The sequence below is a fragment of the Neopsephotus bourkii genome, unplaced genomic scaffold (genome assembly GCF_033783945.1).
Source record: "Neopsephotus bourkii isolate Nb327-2 ecotype Australia unplaced genomic scaffold, CSIRO-AGI_Nbou_v1 NB_788, whole genome shotgun sequence".
Lineage (NCBI taxonomy): Eukaryota > Metazoa > Chordata > Aves > Psittaciformes > Psittacidae > Neopsephotus > Neopsephotus bourkii.
Genome location: NW_026901284.1, coordinates 59,075 through 77,434, shown reverse-complemented (window position 1 = coordinate 77,434; position 18,360 = coordinate 59,075). Strand labels below are relative to the sequence as shown.

Below are 18,360 nucleotides of genomic sequence, written 5' to 3'. Positions count from 1 at the left end.
GGTTAGCTATCTTGATGTGGAAGCATGCCTATGTTTAAATAAAAGTAGCTTTGATCTGTTGGGAGAGCTATCACTTCTTCATTTTTGACTCCACAGAATGTCCCTCCATCTACTGGCTGTGCTGACCCTTGTATCAGGTCTTGCCAATACCCTAGCACTCTAGCTGTCAGCTCTGGCTCAGCATATTAGACTATACCTGTTCATAAAGGAATAGTATCAGACCGCTCACGTCTCTACAGACATTATCTCTGCTCTCCCCTTTGGCCTTTCTATCACCTTGTTAGTGAACAGCTGTTACTCTGATCTTGTAAGGTTCATAGTTGAAGTGCCTGCAACCAGCTGGAACTGTCTGTCAGGGCCTCGAGGGCACTGACAGGGCATACCATCCCTGCCCACCCTCCCCAGGGGCTCCCCCATCCTGCCATGTCAGCTCCCTGAAGCCATCAGCCCCTGCTTCTAGCTCCCCTCAGCCCTACTGGGCCCCGGGCTGATGTTTCAGCCTGGCCTTGGCCCATCCCAATGCTCACCAGGCTCCTAGTCCCTGAGTCTGGGGTTGCTCACAGCTGCACTGCTCTTGGCTTGGGTGGTAGGAGCCAGTTCCAGGCCTTCTACTCCCATGGGGAGCTCCCATGGCTCCGAGCTGTCCCCACACTGGGCCATGACACTGCAGCAAGAGTTGCTCCTCTCTACTATAATAAGGTTGTAAGAAAAGCTGGAGAACCTGACTTCTACCTAATGCTGCTATCTCGAGCAGAGGTATGTCACAAATCTTGTGAGCCTGAGACCTGATGAGCTACTCCCTGTCATGGAGGATATTATGAGTTTAAAAGAGAATAGAGCATAGATAAGAGCATAGATATGTTCATAGAGCATAGAGAATAGAGCATAGGTATGTTCCTTGTCTGGTCCATAATTTCATACCTTTTTTTTTTTTTCCTGAAGATAAGTAGGTTGACTTCAGTTCTGAAGTGCTAATTAAATGGACTTGGATGGATGAACATGCTAATGTGTTACTCAGATTGAAAGAATGCAACTTTTCAGTAGATGCTTTATGTGACTTTAAAAGTTTGCCTTTGCCCCATGGAAAGAAGGGTTGGGAATACTGGTATTACCTTCCTCTTTTAGCAGTGGCTGGTGTGGCATGATTTGATGTTACCTGTTACTTCTGCTTCACTTGATGCTGTCCTGCCTTCCTCTTCTTCGCTCTTGAACAGGGCCATACTTCTCCCTAAGGTATTTGAGGAACTTGGCCCATCCATGAGATACCTCCCATCCGCCACTCCCTGCCCAGTTACCAAGACAAGGTTCTCAGAAGAAAAGTTCCTAGTTTTTCAGAATTCTGTATAAGCCCCTCAGGGTCCCTGTGTTGTGTGAGCCACAGGTGTTCCTGTACTACAAATAACAATGATGTGTATTAGTGACTAAAATCCCTGAAATACTTTGAAATGCCCAATACAGACCCTCCTGACAAAAGGGGTTAATTACTTTTGTGGTTGTTATGGGTGCATTAAATGTTTTACACATGACTGACTGTGAATGAGAAATAAATGGAGGTCTCAGGTAACAGCAATTTGAGGAAAACAGTGGAATACCTGAAAAGAGTTTGATCTGCATCCTAGTAGAAGCATAATAAAGCAGTTCAGAGAAGTAAAACTTCCTGGTTTATTCTGGAATAGTCTTCTGTCTGTTCTGCTCTAGAACATGGAAAAATAAATGAATTCTTTGCAGAAGCAAACTGAGCAACCATCCTGGACAGGTCTTCTTGAAACGGGCTTTCCCCCACCCCAAGAAGATAGTGCTTTGTAGGAGCAAGGGTCAGAATCAATCTGGCAGTAAGCAAAGGACATTTTAGAATACTGTAGCATGTGAGTGTACATGATAAGAATAGATGGTTTGCATAGTTTGCTACTGAGGCTTTGCAGGAAGTCTTTCTTACAGGTAGCCCTCAGACTCTTCTTGGTGGTCAGTCCAATTAAGAAAGATGACTTTTTCTCCTGTCCTGGGCAGATAGTGGTATTTCTTTCTGTACTGATAGAATTTGTTATCCTGTCATATTGTTGAGCAGAAAAAGAGGTCTGTTTAAGCAGAAGTCAATGCACAGTATGTATGGTCAACTTTTGTTTAGGAAGCAGAAAGAGCATAAAGGAGTCTTTGTGGCTTAGTGATAAGGTAATCTGTTGTCAGTTTTACCCATTAAAACAGCTTCCTAGGAAGGAAGCTAATTTCCTGTAGGAAAAATACTTGTACAGTCTCGGGCTAGTGGTTTTTGCACTTTTGTAGTGTGTGACTACTCTCAAGGCCTGAATCTTTCGTGTCAAGCTGTTCTCTTCTGCCATCCTGTTACTGCAGCAAGCTAAATACAATTGTAAATATATATTTGAACCTTTGTCCACAATTGTTTTTCCATACCGTTTTGATACCCCTCACTATGACGTGCACCTCGGTTCTTTATAGGCTAAAAATGAAGTGCACCTTTGGAGTAAGGAAAGTTTACAACATTCAAAAGGCGTGTTCAAACCTGCTGAGATAATTATCTGTGGTCACGCTGGATTGAGCGCTGGAGGAGGAAGAGAAGGGGGCTCCTTTCCCAGAGGGAAGCTGCCGTACGGACAGGTCATTGCCGACAGCCAGAGAGCCAGCTACCCCAACCTCAGTTCACCTCGCGTTCCAGCCCCACAGGGGACAAGTGCAGGCGCAGAGGAGCTGGGTGAAGGAGGAGAGGTGCTTAATTTAAGACAAGCACAGCTAAATCTCTTGCCTCGGTTTTTTTCCTCCAACTAAACGTGCTGAAAGTTTTGCATGAGAGAAGACCGCAAGCATCTGTAACCTGTTTCTGGCTGGTGTGCTTACAGGCCTGCACACCGCACCCGGAAGCCTAGCTCTGCCACTCTTTCGGGTCCTTGTGCTGAAGTGCTGTCCTCCAAGCTAGCAGGTGAACGACAGTCTCCTTCGCTAGGATTTCTTTGTTTAAACGCAGACCAGCCCCACACTATTACAAATCCCCCAGCCCACGCCCCGCCCTATCCATTCTCGTCCCATGGCCGTAGCGGTGACGCTCTCTCGTCTCGCGAGAGAGCGGGCGGCGGGGCGGAGACCGCTCCCAATAAATACGGAGGCTCGGCCCTTATTCGTAGGCAGCGGTAGTGTCGGCGTTCGGTTGGTAGCAGCGGTTTGCGCCCCATTTTCCGGGTGAGTAGGTCTGTGCTCTGGCTCGGCTCTTGCTGAGGAGAGCGGGGCGGTGGGGGCGATCGGCTCCGCGGTGCTGACTCGGTAATATGGTGCCTTCCGCCGTCGGAGGGGCCGGGGCAGCGGCTTGCTGCAGGGCCGCCGCCCTGCCTCCGTCGTTGCCCCTGCCGTGCCCCGGCCCGGACGCCATAGCGGGGGGAGAGGGGCAGGGAGTAAAAATTAAATCTGTAACTCGGTTTATTCACTTTCCTGTTCAGGATCTTTTTCTGTCTCTGAAATACGCTTTAGTGCCGCAGGCTTTATTTCAGGTATTTCACCCACCGGCTCCAGTGAAGTGGGTCAGGCTTTGGACAGAGCTGAAACTACTGAGGATCTCTGAAACGGCGCAAGATCCTAGCTGCTTTCCCTGCCTAAAAGCAGGAGTAACTTCACAGGCTAACTCTCACGATTTTAGTGACTAAATTCAAACCGACGCTGTGCGTGGGCTTGCAGGACACGTTACAAATAAGTTATCCTTACAAAGGCCCCCCCCCCGTCCTTCTTTCCCGATTTTGTGCGGCTAGTCTCTTCTGTTCTACAGCATACTTTGCAGTTCAAAGTGAAATTCACTTGTATTCTAGGTAATCTAAGTTGTATTGGTATGTGAGCAACATGTTTCTGGGGGTATGTCAATACTTGATAGACAGAAGGAAAACTTCTGTAACTGCTGTAACTCTTGCCTGTTACCTGCTTGTATGATCCATATACAGCGGTTAATCTCATTACAGGCGTTACCTTATGGCATGTGTGTGTTAATATGCCACAAGTATGCAAGTATGCCTGCAAAAATGTTAACAGCATGCCTTTGTCCTTGTTTCCCATACTGCTGTTGACTTCTTGACAAACCGAGCAGAAAGTCTTGAAAACCACAGTTGTTTTGACTACCAGCTTTTAGCTTGCCTTTTTGTTGCTTTCAGTTACACAGATTCTTCTGTGTCATGTAAAACCAACACAAAGTGCTTCTTGTAGATTTAGTTCAGCCTATGTGCATGCATAGAATGACAGAGCACTTCTGTGGGTTCTCCTTATGTGGTACTGCAATATCCCTCTCCTTTAATAGGGTTTGTATGGGGAGATCTGTTAATATTTTCTCCACGGGAATACATGTTGGAGAATAATCGTGTAGCACAGGCTTGTTGTGAATGACTGATGTCTTCAGCCTTTTTCAGTGTGGGATGGGTAATAATTAAGACTAACTTAGCATGAAGGAGGGTAATGTTCTGCAATTGGCATGTCCTATGCTCCACGTTACAGGAAGCTAACTTTTGAACATGCTGAGCAGGGGGAGCTCAGGATCAGGCATTGCACTAGAAATAATTAACTCCTTGAGTTTAGTGGACTGACTTGTGAGAATTGAGCTGAGGGTATTGAAGTGAGTGCTTCCCTTCAATCTTCCACTCGTTTTCAAGATTCAGACAGCAATGGTGACTCAAATGTGAAACTTGACTCCCTTATGATAATAGAAGATCTAATCTGACTAAAAATATTGATAGTGGATTCTTCATCTAATTTAGACATTCTAAACTAGATTTTTAATGACTTGCTAAGGCTGGCCTTTTTTTGTCCTGCTCAACAGGTAAGCCCAAATGTGTTCATTTCTTCTTGAAAAATAAATTAATTCACCAGTTGGTAGCTCTTTGGTAAATCTGCAATGAACTGCTGTGCCTCAAAACCTACCTCTTGCATGTGTCCTACTTGTGTTGCCTAAACTGAACTAAGTAATTCATAAAGTTTTGGATTTTTAAATTTCTACAATGTTTCTGTGGGTAAGAATGTGAATATCCTAATCCCCTCTATCAATGGTGTTGATTGGTTGTCTGGTGATGACATGAAGTGGATATTAGGATGCTATAACTCGGATATGCTTCTTTTACAGACTTGTGCAGGATTCAAGACCTGAGAAAATGGCGTTGGCAGCAATTGATCCACAGCAGGTATGTGAGTTAGCCCCTCAGTTTTTTATGTCTAGTTCAGAACAGGCATCAACTAACCTCTCTCTCTTTTAAACAGAACATTGTATCGAGGGTTGTCAATCTTCCCTTGGTGAGCTCTACCTACGACATGGTGTCCACAGCTTATAGCACTACAAAGGATAACCATCCTTATCTGAAGTCAGTATGTGAGATAGCAGAGAAAGGAGTGAAGACAATTACTTCGGTAGCCGTGACAAGTGCTATGCCTATCATCCAGAAACTGGAGCCACAAAGTAAGGCAAAGATGTAGCTTTTAAGTTTAATTCTACTAATTGCTTTATATATCCAGGTGCATTTACAGTTTAGCATGGCCATGCTGGTCTGGAGTGCTGTTTCAGGTAGCTGACTGAACCTGTTGCCTGTCTTGTTGAGCAACTGATTACAGATGAGTATGATGTAACAGCACAACACCTCCTCACCACCCCACCCCCCCCCACCAAAAAAAAACCAAACAAAAATCCATAGCCAAAGCAGAGTCCAGCTTTCGTAATACTGAACTGACTCATCTTGACCTGTGAGATGGTTACATAGTTTCTTGCTCAACACCTTCCTCTCCTTTCACTTAGTTTCAATTGCTACTTTTGTACTTTCTCTCACTGAGGACAACTTCTGGTTAAATTTGGCAACTGTGTCATAAGGCAGTTGTAACTAGGAGGCTGGTTTCAGGAAGTGGCAGAAGGCCAGGTGCTTTAGTTTGTTCTTACAGTTGTTTGTGAAGTATCAAATGGGTTTTCTCCCCCTGCAAGTGAGGTTTTTTCACTGGCATTGTAAACCTGCCTTGTTTTGGGGCCTTCCTGTGTCGAATCTCACTGAAAGGGGGAGGAAATGACTTTGAAAGCATTGTTGCTCTGTTTCAAGAGGAATTCTCAGTTGGAGTTACGGAGTTATTTATGCTAAGGAGAAAAAAACAACCAAACAACAAACAAAAATTAAAGTATTTTTATTTCTTTTTAGTTGTTGTTGCCAACAACTATGCATGTATAGGTCTAGACAAAATTGAGGAGAGACTGCCGATACTGAATCAACCCACTGACAAGGTAAGTTCTTCCCATGTACACGTGCTAAGCAGAGTTATCTATGCTTGCTCTTTTCTGTTATCACTAAAAATAGAGAGATTTCATGCCTGGAGCACAGCTTAGAAGCAGTGATGAAGTGAAAGATGTTTATGTAGAATTGTTTGTTGCCTTTGGGAGGCCATTAAGCCCTCATTCTTTTCTTTTTTGTTTTTTTTTTTTTTTAAGCCAACAGCCTTGCTGACCATTTGGTAGATGTCTGTCCATAGGGGCTGTTCACTGGTGGGCATCTTCTTAAAAATTTGAGTCCTTGTCTGTTTCCTCCTTTGTATGAAGCAAACAGTACCTGAATTACTGCAGTGAATTACATTCACTTTAAGTGTTTGGAACCGAACGCTATGTAGCAGCCTTATTTTGTTTCATCTTGTACATATGTTTTCAGGACAGAATTTCTCAGATCACTGATATTTGTGCAAGCTGCCACATAAATTTGTATTTCCTGGACTACATAGCTTTCACTAGAAAATGTTTAGTGAACCAGACTGTTTTCTATCGCAGGTTGTCGCCAATGCCAAGGGTGTAGTTGTTGGAGCCAGAGAAGCTGTAACAACCACTGTGTCTGGTGCCAAGGAAACTGTTGCTCACACGATCACTGGAGTTATGGGCAAGACTAAAGAAGCAATGCAAGACAGTGTAGAAATGACCAAGTCAGTTGTCAATGGCAGCATTAACACTGTCCTGGGAAGTCGTGTGCTGCAAATGGTGAGCAGTGGAGTGGACAGTGCTCTCACTAAATCGGAGACCCTTGTAGACCAGTATCTCCCACTTACAGAAGCAGAACTAGGTAAGACTAATTCAAGCTTAGCGGGTTTCTTTTTTGGTTTTTTTTTTTGGAGGTGGTGTTTGTTTTTTGGGTTTTTGTTTGTTTTTTTTTTTCGAAGGCTTATACTGGGGAGAAGCAAGCAAATTCCTATTTGTTATCATATTCCTATTTGTATCCTATTAATTACAGTGGAGAGTGGGTCATGTGCTTCCCAAACTGCCTTTTGCCTTGCTGGTCATAATAGCATATTATTCATAAGGAAGCAGGTTGGAAGTAAGAATTTCCATGTATGGTGGTCTATCAACCTGCCCTGGTGCTAGAGGACTACTAAACAAGTCCAGTATTCAGCTGTTCCTAAACAAATTAAATGGCCTCAGACCTTTTAAGTTTTCTTCCAGTAGTCAATTTGCTTCCCTTCTACATACCTAGAGAAAGAAGCAGCAAAAGTTGAAGGTTTTGAAACTGGAGTTCAAAAGCCAAGCTACTACATTAGACTAGGATCCCTGTCTTCAAAGTTCCGCACACGTGCCTACCAACAAGCCTTAAACAAAGTCAATGATGCTAAGCAGAAAAGCCAGGAGACCATCTCTCAGCTCCACCACACTGTTAATCTGGTAAGTTTAGCCTTCATTTGAGATATAAAAAGCAAATGCTGGCATAGTTTGAGTTCAGCAGAAAATGGCAAAAACAGGCATAGGAAAACTAGAAATCGCACTATCGCACTAAATGCATTTTCTAAGTATAAAGCATTTCCTGTTAGTGCTTTTCACTATCATTCATGAGAGGTCCTAAATTGGGCTGAGCTGTAAACTAACTAGCTATTGCATGTAAATTTAAGCATTGCAGAAATAGAAGTAACATATTGAACATTATATTGCTGTTTTAGAGTGCTGGGTTTAACAGACTTAGTTCAGTGAAAAAAGTGCCTTGCAATTTAGAAATGCTTCAGCCTTTGAAGTTCTTGTTAATAAAATGACAGATTCCTTATGCTTTGCTTTTCTTGCTGTGGGTATCTTTGAGCATTCTTGGGTATTTCAATAGTCTTACCCTAACAGTGTACAGTACAAACTGTACCTAAAGAGTTACAGCCTTCTATATGCTTTCAAATCCTTGAATAGGATGCTAGCGGGGGAGAGGGGAAATAGTTGATGCAGCACTACATGTGATTTCAACAGTGCTTCTAGTTTTCTCCTTTGAAGAGAAGGAGCACACTGTTATATTCTCTAAAGTTTTCTATGCTGAACTTTTGAAGAAAAGGCGGTTTCAAAGCTGTTAAGGTAAGGTGCCCCCAATGGAACTGTTTAGACTGCTTTTTACTTCCTTATTTCACTGTATTTCAGATCGAGTATGCCAGAAAGAACATGAATAGTGCCAATCAGAAACTTCTTGATGCTCAGGAAAAGCTGTATCAGTCCTGGGTAGAATGGAAGAAAAATACAGGCCAAAATGATGGTGATGAACTGCAGAGCGCTGAGGTAAAGAGAGTTAAACCAAAAATAAATGGATCATATACTGTCAAGGAAGCAGCAAATTAACAGCCCCAAAGTGCATAGCATTGTAACAGCACAGAAGCTTATGCACATGTGGAATATGAATGCTGAAGCTCAGGGCAGCTGACTAGTGACTGCTGTGAATAGTAGGGGACACTCAGAATCCTAAAGATGTCTACTTCCTGCCAACACTCTTTCCAAGATAATGCTTATCCTGTTTAGCATGTGAACCTGTGTTGGGATATGCATATCTAGATCAGCTAGGACTTGCTCACCTGATATGGCCAGACCAGAAAAAAGTTTTTCAGCATAGAGCAGTCTTAGGCACAGGCTCACTGAGTCTTACGCGTAGCTTTAGATTCTGGCTTGTTGATTAGAATGTAGTTGCCTTTTGTGAATTGTCATCCAGAGTTAAAACAAGAGCTTACCTGTCTGTCGCTAGATAGAAACTACCAATGTTTCTGATCCACAAAGTACTTGAGGTTTGAAGAAATATTAAGTAACTCAAAGTCTTTGACTTTTCACACTGAAGACCTGTTTTATTATCTGCTATAGTTTTATTTTATGTACATCCCCTTTAATTTAATTATTTGTATATCTCGAGCCACATAAAGCTGATAGAGTCATAAAAAGATACTAATATGTTGTTATGCTTTTGTTTCCAGCTTATTGAGTCAAGAACTCTAGCTATAGCACGGAGCCTCACTCAGCAGCTTCAGACCACCTGCCTCACACTGGTTTCAAGCCTACAGGGGCTACCACAGAATGTGCAGGATCAGGTTTACAGTGTTGGGTCAATGGCAGGTGATGTCTACCAGAGTTTTCTGTCTGCATCTTCCTTCCAAGAATTATCAGACAGCTTTCTTGCCACTAGCAAAGGACAGCTGAAGAAAATGAAGGAGTCTCTGGATGATGTGATGGATTATCTTGTAAACAACACACCGCTCAACTGGCTGGTAGGTCCCTTTTACCCACAACTGCCTGGCATTCAGCATGCTGAGAGCAAAAGTGAAGGGGAGAAAAATTCCAGCCAGAAAGACAAACAGCCTGAACACAGTAATGAATAAACTGCACAGCATTCATGTACTCTGCTGACTGACAAAACAAGTGGCCTTAGCAAGTGTAGCTGTCAAAAAAGCCTTGGAGAAAAATCCATAGAGTGGGGGAAATGATTCAGAAAAAGGATACTCTTACACATAGCTAAACTACATGGGACAATACAGCCCACTCTAAAAGCTCAATCTGTCTCAGGTGCCTAGATATGGGCAGCTTACAGTTGTCAAGATGCCTTGTTTGTCAAGAAACTTTGCTCTGCTTATTAATGGTATTAATACCATTAGTCTAAATGAAACCTATTGTAGCTAATAGCATTTGCTTTGTTGCTTAATCTGTACCAGGATGATGTATAAGCCTTACTATGAAATGCTTTTAAAAGCCCTGCAATCCAGCTAGGTATGCTTAAATTCCATGTTTGTTGCAGATCACACATTTAGATGTTATGAATCTGACTCTCAAATTCTGCTGCTACACAATTCATTACAAAAGTTCTCTGAGTGCAGAATTCCAAAGCTGAAAGTGGGGTTTCTGAATTAGTCAGCTGGAGTTACTTAAATGCTGTGGCAGTGTTAAAATTAACTGTATAAACTTCACTATTATATAATATAGTAACCTGATCACAAATCATAGAATATCTCAAGTTGGAAGGGACCCATAAGGAACATGGAGTATAACTCCCTGCTTCTTGCAGGACTACCTAAAACTAAACTATATGACTAAGATGTCCAGATGTTCTTTGAATCCTGACAGGCTTGATGCCATGACCACTTCCCTGAGGAGCCTGTTCCAGACACTGACCAAATCATTATCAACACTTGTTGGTTTATGTTTTGTTTTGTTTTGTTTTTAACTCAATATAAAGCAAGATTCATGCTGTTTATACCCCAGTGCCTGGTGTTGTGTGGATTGTTGTGTTTTTTTTTTTTTTATAGCTGTCCTTGTCTTTTTTTTTTTTTTTAATTAATTTTGTATGTTAGTAATAAATGCTTCAGTAGCCAAAGTCTGTCTCCATTTCACTGACATTTAAAACAAATGTAACTTGCTGTTCTGTGACCCCTCAAATTGGGTCTAGCAGAAAGCAAGTTTGAAATGCAGATGAAGTAGATATGCATTAAAAATGTATTTGTGTGCGTGTCTGCCTAGATAGGTGAGATATGGCTGCAGCACTTCAATTTTCCCTTTGAGTTCCTGTGCATCCTTCCATTCAAAGTTTTTGCTTTACTGCTGCTTTTGTGGTGCTTGCTACTACCTACCTTTAATGATGACTTAAGCTGCGAGCTGGTGGATGTTTTGATATTGACAAGGATATGGATTAAAAAAAAAAAACCAAAACAAAACCTTATCCTGCCTTCACAGTGGGTGTTCTGTGTGCATGAGGCTGTTGGATCCTTATAAGCAGTATATATGCCTCAGCTGCACATGCCAGTTTTAACCTGGTTAACTTCATTTACCCTCTTTTGAACTTGAGTGACTAACATGTTAATACTCAGTCACTTAGGTGGAACTATTCCTCAATAAATCCTATGAAATCCCTTCCTTCTTGGTTTAGGGTTGTTCAGGTAAGTTGTGTCTGTACTCTTAATGCACACCCTGTGCGGCTCTTGAGTTTCAATCATTTAGTGAGCAATGCTGGCCACTATCTGGTTCTTCAGTTGCCTTCTGAGCTTAATATTCAAGCCACTGTCTTCTGATGGATGTAGAGATCTTGTGGCTTTTTGAGTTCCTGGTGGTTGGGTAGTGTCTGGTAAGAAAAACAGTTTACCCTGACATAGCTTTAAAGATTATAGTTTAACTGTACTGTTGTGTATCAGCAGAACATCTCAGCTGTGGTATTCAAGTTTTTTTTCTCTCATTTGTGTTTGCTCCAATGGGATTCAGAAAGGTGTCAGTCCCTGGCAGGTAGAGCACTTTTTCCCAAAACATTAGAATAATTCCTTAACAATACCTCCACCTGGCACAATGTGGGCCTTAAAGCAAATCAGATGTAGTCTAGTCTTTTAATGTGAGAGGGCTTGCTTAGCTGTCAAAGTTATCTAGATATGTTAGGAAGACTGTTTTAAGCACCATGTTAAAAGAACCCGAACAAAACCAAACAAACTAACGAGCAGATTACAGATATCGATTCTGTAATTTCTGCCTTTAAATACTTGAGTTTTGTAAGGTGGCTGTTTGAAGTGACATTAGCATGAGATGGTGAGATAGTTCTTTCCAGCTAAAGCCTGAGTTAATGCTTCTGGAATTCTTTCAGCAGTTAATTTTGTTTATGTATCTACTGAATGAGTCCAGCAGAATAATATATTTATTTTATCTCTTTGTAATAGAATTTACAGAATGCATCCACTCTTGTAGAGGTGCTAAGGAAAAGGATTGGACTGATCAGGTCTGAGAGCAGCTGGCAGATCAAAGAATTCCCATTCTTACATGTATTTTAAAAGCTGATGGCTGTGGGCCTTAGCTTTGAGGTGGTTAATCAAGTATGATACTCAAACTGTTCACTATCTTTTGATGGCTCAGAAATAAACAGCACCATCTAATATTAATACAAGAGCAATACATCTCTCTGCTCTGCCTTAAGTTGCACTATGGGTTTGTGCTTTCTTGGGTGACTGTCCAGATTTACTAAATATTGGCAAGCAGATCAAGTAGAAAGCATGAAAAACTGTTACTAGCCTAGACCTTCAAATCCTTTTCTCCTTTACCATGTGCTGTTGGATGGCTTCTATGTTCAGTTACTTCATGACTTCTGACAGCTGGTGGCCACAACCAGAGGAATAAGAGGAATGCCTGGATAAATGCTTACCTAATGGTTGGGCTAATAGCCTGTTGTGCCAAAATGCTGTACTCGGATTCCTGTATCATGCTATTATGGTGTGCAGTTATTTGTTGGATCCCCTCTCCCTTCCCCTGCAATGAAAGTATATTTTTTCTGTTCTACCCCTCAATAGAATTAGGAACCCTTGCTTGGAGAGAAAGAGGGCTGTGTAACAGCAAATTTGTATGCTCTTGGCTTATTATATTCGCTAAAAGTCTCTGGTTTGAAGTCATTAGACTCCTAATAAGGACAGCATTGACTGTTTAAACTGAACTGTAACTATAGCTTGCAGGGATATCTTCTTGCTGGTCATTTAGTATAGCATATCCCTAGGCTACAGCCAAAATGTCATGGTTTAAACTCAGCAGCAACTCGGCACCACGCAGCTGCTCACTCGCCCCCCACCTCCTTCCCTGGGTAGGATAGGGAAGAGAATTGGGGTAAAACCCATGGGTTGATATAAGAACAGTCCAGTAATTAAAATAAAATACAATATAATAATAGTAATAATTATATGAGAAATAACATGGAGAGAAAATAAAGCTAAGAATGGGAAAGGAGGAAAAGAAAACCCAACCACAAAATCTCAGCAGTGATGCACAGTGTAACTGCTCATCACCTGATGACTGATACCCAGCCTGACCTGAGCAGCAATTGCTCCCTTTCGGGTGACTCCCCCCAGTTTATATACTGAGCATGATGTGCTGTGGTATGGAATACCCCTTTGACTAGTTTGGGCTGGGTGTCCTGTCTCTGCTCCCTCCCTGCTTCTTGTGATCCTACTCACTGGCAGACCATGAGACTGAAAGTCCTTGATCAGGGGAGGCACTACCGAGCAACACCTAAAACGTCTGCGTGTTACCAGCATTGTTCTCAGGCTAAAGCCAAAACACAGCACTGCACCAGCTACTAGGAATAAAATTAACTTTATCCCAGCTGAAACCAGGACACAAAATGTGGTATTTTTATCTAGAATAGTTAGAATGACTACTAAAATACCTGCTGGAGGCAAGAATTATGTGGACACCTTCCAAAAACATCTTCGCATTTCTTTTGCCACAGTGGCTGAAGCTGAAGTGCATCTTTAGTAACTGCTGAAAACTCTCAAATGGAGGAAAACTTCAGTGGCATGGTTTAGCAGTGGCCTTGGCAGTGGTGGGGAATGGTTGGGGTTTTGATGATCTTGAAGGTCTTCTCCAACCTGGTTGATTTTGTGATTCTATATTATCAGAACAAGAATGTACTCTTAAATTTTTGCTGCCATCTTACTGGCTTCTCTGGAATTCCATGTAGCAAAACAGTTCAGATACACTGCACAGAAATTTGTGTACTTTTAGTCCAAAACCACTTTTGAGGATATAGCTTGGGCTAGAAGGCTGTGAAGTCTCTCTGGCATCTTTTAAAAAAGGTAAGACCAGATATGTTGAAAATTACAGGAAATAGCTGGTCCTATTTGCAGCAAGGCAGATAAACTAGATGAAATGGAACAGTGTCAAAGGCTGATAGTTACACAAAAACTGGGATGGTAAAAGATAGAATACTGAAGAAATAGTTATCACTGGTAAGGTATTCTCTTTAGAAGATCCCTCAAAAATCGTTCATGCTAGTTGAAACTTCCCCATTCCAGGCTAATTTAACAGAGAACAACTATCGTTACTACAAAAATTTTGGCACAAAAGTTTTAAATATAAGCATTCGTAGACATCTCCATGTGGTATAAAAATTTCATAAACATAGCAGCATACACATTGGACAAATCCAAATTATGAAATTCTTATAAGAACTGGAAGTGCAGAGGTACAGCTAGTTTGCCTGAAATAAGGAACAGTTCAAAGCATTTGAAATCTCTCCCATTCCTTAAGATGACTTCTTTGCAATAACCCTTACCAAACTGTAACTTACAGTAATACCATATAGCTAGTAAAATAGGTTAAAGGATTTGGAAACAACTGATGAATTATTTCTCTTTATTTTTTAATTTGCTTGTTAAGCAAATAACAGAAACCAAACCTAAATACACAAAAAAACCCATCCAAAAGCTTATCTAAGGCATCTAATAAAAAAAAGGAAATGGAATCTAACTTATTTTTTTTAAATAAGCACGATCTGTGGGTCATTTGCATGATCAGAAAGTTTTACATGTAACAGCTTGCTGGAAGTTTTGTTAAATGCATTTTTTTCTCATACTAAGATGGAAACTTCATTTCTTTTGGCTACTACAGTCTCTGATGACTAAAAATAACTTCTTGTTCCGGAATAACACAGAATAAGAACCATTTCTCAAATTTCTGGTGGCTCAGTTCTGAAAATATATTAACCAAGAAAAATATTGATTAAAGTTAGGTTATTATTGCCATAAACGTTTGTATATGAAAACAGCAAAACACTGAAGTATGTTTTGCACTAAGTGCAAAGATTTTGCAAGTTTTATGCTATTTAGTATAAACAGTCTAACTGCATCTTATGGAGAAATGGCACAGTCATATCTGGCCTTATTCTTTGTTGCAAAAATTGACCTACTGCTTTGTTTCAACTTCCTATCAACTGTGAAAAGTGGTATGGAAGAGGAGGTCCTTTACTTATGCAAGCCCATAACACCAAGGGTTGTGCATTGTTTTAGTTAAACTGGTGCTATTTTAACACTACTTAGCATGTTCAAAACTGAGAGAAAACATACTGCCATCAACACTGTTTTACTCTGAAGCTGACAGAAACACTTCAATTTGAAATTTTTTCATGGTTATAAACATCCTACTACTATGTTAAAAATATGTGTGCATTAAGGAGATGAAGAAAGCACAAACTTCTATTTGAGAGATTATCCTGTCAGTAGGAACAACATGTATTTAAGTAATGGAAGTGTCTTAAACCTAGTATATACTGAAAATTTTATCTGGTCAGACACTTGTTACTGAACATGGTCTCATACCCTGCTCAGTGTAAACAGAATAAACCAATTTGTTTAAACCACTTATTTGGACACATTTTAAAATGAGTTTGCATAGGGACTACTTGGCTTTAATTTTGTAACGATACCCTCATTTGTACTGCAGTAGGAAATAGTGGGTCATGTGCTGATAGCGGGAAAACTGATTTAAGTGTAGTAATTAGAGTTTTAGGTAAACTGCTGTAAGCAGAAAGATGCAAGACAATTCTTGCTGGTAGAAAGATGTGCTTCCGCTGCTCCTAGGGTCTTTTAATTTTTTAGGAAATGACTGATCTCATTTTGATCAAGCTTAGGTTCTCAAAGTGATCTTTTATTTCACTGCATTTACATTACCACCTGATGAGTGACATGCTGCTTAAATTCTTCTAAAGCCTAGGTTTAATATTTGGATTAATATTTCTAAGTACCTGATGCCCTGTAGCTAGTTACTGTCTAAGAAACTGAATGAGTGATTGCAGTCTACAACCTGATAGCTGAAATGGTAATTCCTTTATCCTTTGATGTGTTCTCTGTTCTTCTGACATGTCTTCATAGCAGGCAAAGCATAAATTTGTCTTGCATACTATCTTTCATAAAAATAATCATAAGCAAGGTGTTTTGCAGTAAGGAAATGGATTAAAACTGTTTTTCCAGTCAACTCTGAGCTTAAGTTACACAAATGCCTAGAAGCCTCTTCGAGTTGCTGCTTTTTTGTGCATGCAGAACCAAAGTCCTGTCAGCATGTAGCAGTTGTTACGTGCTGACACTGTGCTTGGCTCCAAGTATGTCGCATCAACATTAAAGCTAATCATGAATCAAACTAGGGATGAAAGTATTTTTCACTTGGAGAAAAAAACACAAACATTTGCATATGAGTAAATTGCTTAATTATATCCCATTTTTCAGAAGTGCCTAAGTAATCTAAGTCCTCCTAAAGGTACTTAAAGGTTGGGACTTAAGCTTCTAAGTGTCTTAGTCAACATTTTTAGAAGTGTGTAACATCCGTGTATCCACTAATGTCTCTGGCAATTCCTGAAACCTGGTGCTGCTTAACAGGACAGAATACTGTACATACGATTAAATCAGAGGACAGAGTGGGACTGCAGTTCCAGATACTTGTTTCCTCAGGAAAGGTGTGATGTGGTAGACAGGCAGAACAGTACACAGCGATCTACTATCAAGCTCCTTGGGAGAAGTGCCTTTGTATGTTGCTTGTTGCTCCCAAGGAAAGAAGAAAGGCAAAATACATTTTAAAACTTCCTTTCTTAATTTTCTAGTGGCCAATTTCACTAAATACACTCCACTAAGTTAAACTCTGTTCCATCTCTACTATAAAATCCTGTATTCTAAGCAGCTGATCTGCATCTTGTGTACTGTACGGTCTGTCTGAATGCTATGTGATTGTTATATGGCTGAGCATATTTCACTCTCTATTCAGTATTTTGGGTCTGATTTCTAGAGATGCTAAGCATCTTTGTCTCCTGAATTCAATGAGGAATACTGCACAAATTTATTTAGTTTTACTTTTAAATTGATTGAGATTTCATTCCTATGCAGGTTCCAGATTTCACTATTACAGACCTGTCTTCAGAGTCAGATGATATCCCAAACATTCTGGATTTGGATGAAGAAGATCAGCAAGACTTTTCACGCACAAATGGCCCTTACACTACAGGGCAAAGAGCTGAATAAAGAGCAGCATAAAAACATCTTTTTGATACAATGTACTTCTGCCATGTTTAACTTAGATTTCTCCTTTCTAAAGATGAACCTATCCTAGTTTAGGGATTTTGGGGATATTTTTTTTTGATCACTACTGGTTTAGTTACATCAAAATTATATATATATATATATATATATTTTTTCTATGTAAAGAATGCATGCTACATTAATTCATTAGAATGGGTGTAAAGCTCACATTCTGCAAACCAGATACAACCTAACAGTGTATCCAACTGATCAAGTCTTTGTTGATGATTTGTTCTCTGGCTGACAGCAGCCATAAGAACACTCGAGTGCTTTTCATAAAGGGCTGCCAACAATAGGAGTTGATGAGGATTTGCCCACAAAATTTCCCCTTTCACTCTACATGAGAAGCACTTCTGCATCTACCTCTTTGCTGCTGGAATGGGTAAGAGACTTTGTCTCAAATTCTCTCAGGTTCTCTTTGTTAGGCTCTGTACCTAGAGAGCTTAGAAGCTTAGGGCTTGCCTTTGGCGAGAGTGCTATATGCACAAAAGGATTCCCTTTCTCTCTACATGCCTTCTGTGTGCAAACATTCTTGACATTCTGCACCATCTTGACATTATCAACTGTGGGGCCTGAGACTAAAATAAGGTAAATGCTTAAAAAGGAGTTTTGTCAGGAATAAGGATGACAGTTAAAAAACAAGGCAGGAAAGACTGTGAGAAGTAAAGAAAAAATAGAGGTCAGTGAGATACAAACAGATGTGGGCCAAAAGAAAATTGAAAAAAGATAGACAACTGGAGGGTAGGGATACTTCTTATGACAGTAATGATCTTCCTATGTTTAAACACAATCTCAAGTATTTGCAAAGGAATACTGAATCTGCATTTGGTTGCACATGGTGACTTCTGTAGGAGTTGGGGTGAATGGAACCAGACTGGAGGCAGGTTTGTTCAGCTTCTTTCTAAGGATCAGGCTGATGCTCCGCAGAGCACTGCCGGTGTCACTGCAGCGAATCAGGAGGTGCTGCACAGTGCTACAGCCACTGAAGCATTGCACAGCGGGTAGGATTGCTGCGAGGTTGGCACCCACTCTCTCTCGTTATGTAATGCTTGGTTGTTGTGAAAACTCTGAAGTGTAGTCACTGAAATGCCTTGGAATAAACATTTGAACCACACAGCTGAGAGTTGTACTTGTTTTCCATGCTAAGCGTCATGGTTGGTTTGTTACTGCAAAGGTGGTGGAAGAAACTCTCTAAGACTTGGAGTTTTAGAAAAGCAGGTGTTCTTTACTGCAGCGCTGGGTGCACACGTGGATCATTTCACACAGGTGAGTGCACCTAACGCCAGTAGCAGC

General features: G+C 40.9%; 1 protein-coding gene across 1 annotated transcript; it reads left to right on the top strand.

Annotated features, from left to right (window-relative positions):
• The first annotated feature begins 3,171 nt into the window (after window positions 1–3,171).
• Window positions 3,172–18,181, top strand: PLIN2 (perilipin 2). Its single transcript, XM_061355273.1, has 9 exons — window positions 3,172–3,189; window positions 5,102–5,159; window positions 5,236–5,431; window positions 6,153–6,235; window positions 6,770–7,055; window positions 7,464–7,648; window positions 8,375–8,509; window positions 9,190–9,480; window positions 16,876–18,181. The coding sequence occupies exons 2-9, from the start codon at window positions 5,130–5,132 to the stop codon at window positions 17,008–17,010; spliced, it is 1,341 nt and encodes a 446-aa protein (XP_061211257.1). The 5' UTR covers window positions 3,172–3,189; window positions 5,102–5,129; the 3' UTR covers window positions 17,011–18,181.
• Window positions 18,182–18,360: the final 179 nt, after the last annotated feature.

Coding starts and splice junctions, on each gene's coding strand:
- PLIN2 (XM_061355273.1), top strand. CDS start 5,130: ATGGCGTTGGCAGCAATTGATCCACAGCAG. Junction 5,432..6,152: donor CCAGAAACTGGAGCCACAAA/GTAAGGCAAAGA, acceptor ATTTCTTTTTAG/TTGTTGTTGCCAACAACTAT. Junction 9,481..16,875: donor ACACACCGCTCAACTGGCTG/GTAGGTCCCTTT, acceptor ATTCCTATGCAG/GTTCCAGATTTCACTATTAC.